At 42.1% G+C, this 7417-nt stretch overlaps 1 protein-coding gene across 1 annotated transcript; it reads left to right on the top strand.

Annotated features, from left to right (window-relative positions):
- The first annotated feature begins 324 nt into the window (after positions 1-324).
- LOC102203792 (aspartate aminotransferase, cytoplasmic-like) lies at positions 325-7315 on the top strand. Its single transcript, XM_005749589.1, has 9 exons — positions 325-574; positions 3316-3497; positions 4358-4481; positions 4617-4729; positions 4866-4970; positions 5124-5274; positions 5413-5578; positions 5882-6024; positions 6339-7315. The coding sequence occupies exons 1-9, from the start codon at positions 466-468 to the stop codon at positions 6476-6478; spliced, it is 1233 nt and encodes a 410-aa protein (XP_005749646.1). The 5' UTR covers positions 325-465; the 3' UTR covers positions 6479-7315.
- Positions 7316-7417: the final 102 nt, after the last annotated feature.

Genomic DNA, 7417 nt, shown 5'->3' on the forward strand with positions numbered 1-7417 from the left:
GATAAGCTAAGTTCATTCTGGTGGTCTGAATTAATGCAGCAAGACTGCACAGCGTCCAGTTGTCGGCAACTATGCGTATGAATTATGTCACATCATTTATCTATTTATAGATTACTTTTAAAATGGGACAAATCCCTGTGGCACGAATATGTCCAGTGAGATGGTCTTATTTAGACTACAAAGACTATAGACTTATTATCACTCGTCACAGGTTTATTATCTTCTTTCTTATGGTATAATTGTAGTTTTTTCTACAAGATATTTCTCCGCTCTCATTGGCTACTTGACAGGCTGCGTCAGTTTTCTGCCCCTTCCTATTGGTAGCTGATCTGATGCCTATTTCTTGCGTCCTGGTCCAGTTTGAGTGAAGGTGAACCTGTGAACCCGGTTAGTCTCTAGAAACACCCATTCCTCATTTGCTCCTCTTGCACAACACCGGGATCATCGTCTATTTCATCCCGAGCCATGTCCCTGTTTAGCGACGTCCCCCAGGCTCCCCCGGTAGCCGTGTTCAAACTGACCGCTGACTTCAGAGAGGACACCCATCCACAGAAGGTGAATCTGGGCGTCGGAGGTAAGAGATGCTAGATGTCAGCTAATGCTAAAGCTAGGTTGGCTTGCTCTCTCTTGTAGTGGCACTGTAAAGCATAAACACATCGCATCAGCTGTGTTTCCTGTCTTTTTGTAGCTTACATTGTTTGGTACATTCGGGCTATGGCGGCGATATCATGTTCGCACACGTAAGCAGCGTTTGATATATGACCTTCGCTGCAAGCTGCTAGCGGCAAAGCTAGCATTAGCTTCTTCTCATGTTGACAAGTAAATTGCTCGGATTTTTTCATTGTTAGTGCAAATGTTACACCTCTCACTGAAAGAATTGACAATTCCAGGAAGTAGGGCTTCATGTCGTACCACAAAACACTTCTCATTTAAAGACTTTAAAATCATGATGTTAAAACGCATAGCATGGCTGTGACTTGTTTTACTTGTCCATCTGTCCTTGAACTCATCAATCTCCACTTACACACTGACATCCTGTCAAAGCAGGAACTTACAGGCTGAAGTTTTCTTACGTAGTACCATCAAAGTAGTTTACTGTTTTTTAATATGTAATCTTACGAGTCGTGTTTGTTGCGACGTTGTCAATCATTATGTGATACATAATTGGTAAGTCCTTGAAACTGTCATTAGTTTGCTTGGTTGGTTAGGAAAGTTTTGTAAGAAAATGTGTTCAGTTTTTAGAATGAATGCTAAAGCCGTGTGTCATTTGGAAGGTTTTGTGCTAGTTTGGTTTGTGTCCCTTACTTAACGTGCACTGTAGAATATCTCTTTAATGTTATTTTATCCTCATTCTGACTATTTATGCTAAACTGTAATAAACCAGCAGGAAATCTTTAGTCATCTGTAATAGGTTAACAGGTTGACACTTGTATCCCAACAGTTTCAACATTAACTTGTAATACTTGTACAGCTGCTGTTATTGTGTATATATTTATTTAGATTTAGATTTCTTCATACATTCTTATATAGTTCTATATTGTGTATTGTGTATTTTGTTGTACAGTTATTTTATTTTCAACTTTAATTTATATATTTTATCTTATTCTTCCCAGTTAAATTTACCCTTCATTCTAATTTGTGTTGTACAGTTATTTCATTTTTAACCTTAATTTATATTTTATTCCTTCCTAGTTAAATTTACCCTTTTTAATTTTTCATATTTATTTCCTATCTTATTCATAGCCTTTTCCTTTTTTGTTTTCTTTAGGTCACGAGCAGTTGTCCAAGCATTTCACTACATATCGTACTGTGTATGACTGTGTACGTGACAAATAAAATTTGAATTTGAATTTGATTTAACCCCAATGTGCCAGATGTGTCATCTCGTATGAGCCTAGTCTATCCTCCTCCTAGCCCAATGCTTCTGGCTAAAGTGAACTAATACTTAGTTACTTCAGGTCAGCCAGAATAAGGCAAACCTCTGATGTAGCTGCTGTTAAATCTATTAACATATTCTGCCTTTAGGATGTAATGTAGAGCTAGCAGTTTGTCACCTTTTCATGTGCACAACCTGCATGTACACTTTATGGCAAGAGTCAGAATGCAAAATATGAATAAAAGCTAATGGGCAGAATATGCTTTAACGATCAAAGTGGTCCCTACAGGATTATTAAGATTCACTTTCTCTGATGATTCATCGTGGACTGAGACAGTAGTTGCACTTTTTCCGGTCGTTGCCAAAACAAACCTGAGCGCATAAAACCAGTTTGGCCTGGAGAAACCATTCCAGTAGTTTTATATTAACTCTATAATTTAGTGTCTCTCTCTGTGTGAAAATGGATCAGTTAATAATAATGGATTGGATTTATATAGCGCTTTTCAAGGCACCCAAAGCGCTTTACAATGTCACTATTCATTCACTCTCACATTCACACACTGGTGGAGGCAGCTACGGTTGTAGCTACAGCTGCCCTGGGGCAGACTGACAGAAGCGAGGCTGCCATATCGTGCCATCGGCCCCTCTGGCCAACACCAGAAGGCGGTAGGGTACAGTGTCTTGCCCAAGGACACAACGACCAGGATCGAACCCTAATATGTTAAATTATGTTGAAAGCGAGTCCACAAAAGCAACAGGAAGAGTTTTCTGGGTTCCAGATTTCTCCAGGCCTGTTTGCCACTTGATCTGCGTCTCAGGTAAAGTGATGTCAGATTGGGCTCTATTCAGATTTTGTACTGGCCACACACAGAATTATTTTGCATACCCCAAAGCCACCATAAGCATGTTTGACCTTTTAAGTGTGCTCGCCTTTGGACCCTGAGTGACTGTGTACCGCCGCTGCCAAACCCTGATATGTGATCCTGCTCTGCTCATGCTCCAGACCAGTATGAGGGAGTGCAAGTTCCTAAGGAGTCACATATGTGCTACACACGTTTGCCGGTGACCTTCAAAGTTTATATGGCATCATATGAAGTTAAATGGCAGTTTATTCTTTCCTGTGCGCATTTTCTTCTATTCACTTTACTATTTGCAGACTGCAGTGCTGTGTTATTACCATTTTTATCTTTGAAGTATTATCTAGAATTTTGTAATACTCGGTGATATGGCGCTATACACAGTGACACAAGCAGCAGAAACAAAGTGTTTGTATTTAGTTATGTAGTATATCAGCTGTAAATATCTATCAACGTCATACTAAGCATAAAAAAGCTTTTTTGTGAAGTGCAGGCACGAGTAATAGGCTACACAACCTGTCCCTAAGAAGCAATACCTGTGCCTTCTGGATTAACATTTGCTTTGCTTTGTGTCCCCTCCAGCTTACCGTACTGATGACTGCCAGCCCTGGGTGCTGCCGGTGGTGAAAAAGGTGGAGCGGCTCATCGTGGAGGACGAGAGCCTGAACCACGAGTACCTGCCCATCCTCGGTCTGCCAGAGTTCCGCTCCGCTGCCTCAAAGGTCGCCCTGGGAGACGATAGCCCTGCCATCAAGGAGAACAGGGTGGGACATGCACATTGACACATGGAGGTTTTTGATCAGTTGGAGCAAATGTAATAAATGTTGTTTATTTTTGCAGTGAAATAAAAAGGAAATAAAAGCACATTTTACATTGTTTAAAAGTTCTTTCAATTTTAATCTGTACCTCAGCTTTCCATTGATTAATGGACATAACTGGATGAGTATCAGCTGATCAGGTTTGCCTGCGTCTTTAATCTCTTTTAAACATCCTTAGAAACCCTAATTTAAAGCTCCATGTTTTTATTTCTCAGACTCCAGTAGTGGTGGTGTATTAGTTCTGAATACACTGAACCCCTCAGTTTATCGTCTTTCACACCCAAGCACCTTTATTTCCCCTCCTTTTAAGGCAGATTTCTTCTGATTGGCTGCCCCTTGCAAAGTTTGAACAGTAGGTGGGTGGAGCTGTTGTGCTTACGACCATAGCTGTGTGAAGGAGATGGCCTCTCATCTACATGAGGTCAAGGAAGAGTTGAACAAGCAATCTGAAGCCTGAGATTTTGACTCACAGGGAATTCTTGTGCGCACACGTCCCTGCAACCTCATTATTTAAAACTTAATTTATATTAAATATGAGCATTTACCACTGCAACAGTTTAGGTAGAACAGGGGAAAAAAGTGAAAAACAAGACAATAAGGGCAGGAAAACCTGTGAAGGCAAGGTCTGAAAGACCAACAAGTCTTGGTGTATTAAGTTGGTGCATATTAACAGCAGTGTTCAGAAGCAGGCATGACCCGCAGCCTTATCACAAAATTCTCTGGCCGAACTGTGAAAAGGAACATGTATTCAATATCATACGTATATTTCTCTGATTGCGTTTCCCACTGCCCGCTTCCTGTCACAGGTTGGAGGAGTCCAGGCTCTGGGTGGGACAGGTGCACTGAGGATTGGGGCAGAGTTCCTGCGGCGGTGGTACAACGGCGTCAACAACGCAGCCACGCCCGTCTACGTCTCGGCACCCACCTGGGGTTAGTGAGAAGTTTTAGGATGCAGGAAATTGTAGTTGAGAAAGTTTGACTGTTTTTCGATAATGAAGTGAACGTCTCAGTGGGTATCAGAGCAGATTTAAGTGGTAAATACCTGCTGAACGTTTCTTCTTCCAGAGAACCACAACGGTGTATTTGCTGATGCTGGCTTCAAAGATATCCGCCCCTACCACTACTGGGATGCTGCCCAGAGGGGCCTGGACCTCACTGGGTTCCTGGATGATTTAGAGGTGAGGATGGAACGATGACTCCTGTTTAGTTACAAGAACCCAACAGACAGTGACATGAAAACAAGAAGACTCTTTGGGAGCATTTTTATTCATTTATTTTGAATATTTTTACTCATTATTTGTCTTCTCTGAGCAGAAAGCTCCAGAGTACTCCATCTTTGTCCTCCATGCCTGCGCACACAACCCCACTGGCACCGACCCGACCCAGGAGGAATGGAAGCAGATTGCAGAAGTGATGAAGGTACAAAGACATTATTTTACCATCATCTGATGGCCTTGGTGGTGTCTAACTCACCATGAATATCTTCTTCTTTTGTAAAATTGCTTTAATGTGTAATTAAAAAAAGAAATGAACTGAATTTTAATGTATGTATTTCGTCTTTTCCTTCTCCAGAGGAGGAAGCTGTATGTGTTCTTTGACTCCGCCTACCAGGGCTTCGCCTCAGGCTCTCTGGAAAAAGACGCCTGGGCCATCCGCTTCTTTGTCTCCGAGGGCTTTGAGCTTTTTATAGCTCAGTCCTTCTCCAAAAACTTTGGCCTGTACAGTGAGTACTCACGGTCCATGTACATTCATGCATACAGTCTTGTGTGTTTTAGCCAAAAATAAGTTTATACTGTTTATACCTCTACTTACCCTCGATTAGTTTTATGTGAAGCCATATTTTGTCTGTCTCTACTTACAGATGAGAGAGTGGGGAACCTGACAGTGGTTTCCAAGGACAATGAGAACCTAACCCGCGTTCTGTCCCAGATGGAGAAGATTGTCAGGACGACCTGGTCCAACCCACCTTCTCAGGGAGCACGCATTGTCAGCAAGACCCTCAACAGCCCTGAGCTGTTTGAAGAATGGTACGCTCCATCAGTCAGCGCTTTAATATTAGCATACTAGCTCCTGCTAACCCTTCATCTTTTACCTGATTATTCAATTAATATTAATAACTTACCTTCCTCGTCGGTGCATGCACATGGATGCTTGTTACCAAATGTGCATGCTAGCATGGTTTTGAAATTTTGGAAACACTTGGCCTTTCTCTCATGTGCTATTACTTTTAGAGGTTCATAGTCTTTGTCAGCTGGCTTTTACTCTCATTTCCTGTCTTATGTCCTTTTTTAAATATCCCCACTTGTCTCCATCCCGCCTCCCCACTTTAGGAAGGGTAATGTGAAGACCATGGCAGACCGAGTTCTGTTGATGAGGGATCAGCTGAAGGCCAAGCTGCAAGCTCTGGGCACCCCGGGGACCTGGGACCACATCACTCAGCAGATTGGCATGTTCAGCTTCACCGGCCTAACTCGTGAGTGAAAACACACATACACGCACTAATGTAGAAGCACATCCTGCTTTTAACATACTGGGATTATCAGAGATAAGCGTCACAGTGGTGGAGGGACCTGCAAGATACCCAACACATGCTTAAAGGAGACGTATTAAACTTGATATTTCTGTTCTTGGACTCTGCTCTTCACAGTTAAAGTATCTTTATATGTCTTATACTTGGCTTCTGTGCAGCCCCTCAGTTCATATTCTGTTTGAAACAAGCGGTCTTGGCTCACTTTATCTTCACATCATTTATGAAGTTCACTCACTCTGTTGCAATTTGTGCTACAGCCAAACAGGTGGAGTACATGATCAAAGAGAAGCACGTGTACCTGATGGCTAGCGGTCGCATCAACATGTGCGGCCTGACCAGCAAGAATATCGACTACGTCGCTCAGTCCATCCACGAGGCCGTCACCAAAGTCCAGTAAAGGCCATTTGTGCTCGTCCACTTCCTGCCTCCTGTACGCCACAGGACGTTTCATCGAGTCTGTGCCCCTCTCTTTGCTTATCCTCTCCTATTGGTCAAACTGCGTCCTCACAATTTGCAGTTGAACCAACGGGAGGAAGGATGTGTTTTTGTTCTCACATGACGGCGTCATTTTATGGGAGGTACAGTGGTTTTTGGAAGAGCCAGGTATGATCGAACACGCAGACGTGACAACCCCATCATATGTTTGAATTGTTGCCGCAAGCTTCTGTGCAGTCCAAATCATTCCACTCAAACTGGACACCAGAATGTGGACTGGGAAGATTTGCGATGAAATTATGCTTCCTACACAACAGTAGTACTGAACAAACTGCAGCACAGGAAAAGTCGTGTAAATAGATGTAATTACTGTTAGAGTCCTGCCATTTCATTTATAAGCACTGAGACCACAACAAATCACTTTCCTGTTTTTAGCCATTAGAATATAAAAGCTGGTACTGTAATCTTGATTTTATTTTGTTGTGTTAAAGTTCAACGGTCATCATCATCTCAAAGGTAAAGCACATGCCTGATGCTGTGTTGCCTTGCTTTAGACATACGGCAGAAGATGATTTGTTTAGCCACTAAGTCAACAAAATCGCCTTCTGTGCCATCATTGAACAAAAGTCACCTTTTTCCTCTCTCTGTTACTTTGTTTCCACCCTGCAGTGCCCTTATGTTGTTACACAAAGCCGCTGTAAGAAGCCACTGATCACACCTCAGAACCTGTTCTATGCCGCAGTCACATGTTAACTGGTGTTTGTAATGGCGTTCACACTAAATTAAATTATGAACTCCGTGTATGTGTTTTGTTTTTTCCCATATCTATCATCTTGTGAGACAGTGGATTTAAAATATCTTCATATTTAAAGGCAAAAACAGACATCCAGATATGATATAA

This window comes from Pundamilia nyererei, unplaced genomic scaffold (assembly GCF_000239375.1).
Source record: "Pundamilia nyererei isolate P.nyererei 1_Seehausen unplaced genomic scaffold, PunNye1.0 scaffold00250, whole genome shotgun sequence".
Classification (NCBI taxonomy): Eukaryota; Metazoa; Chordata; class Actinopteri; order Cichliformes; family Cichlidae; genus Pundamilia; species Pundamilia nyererei.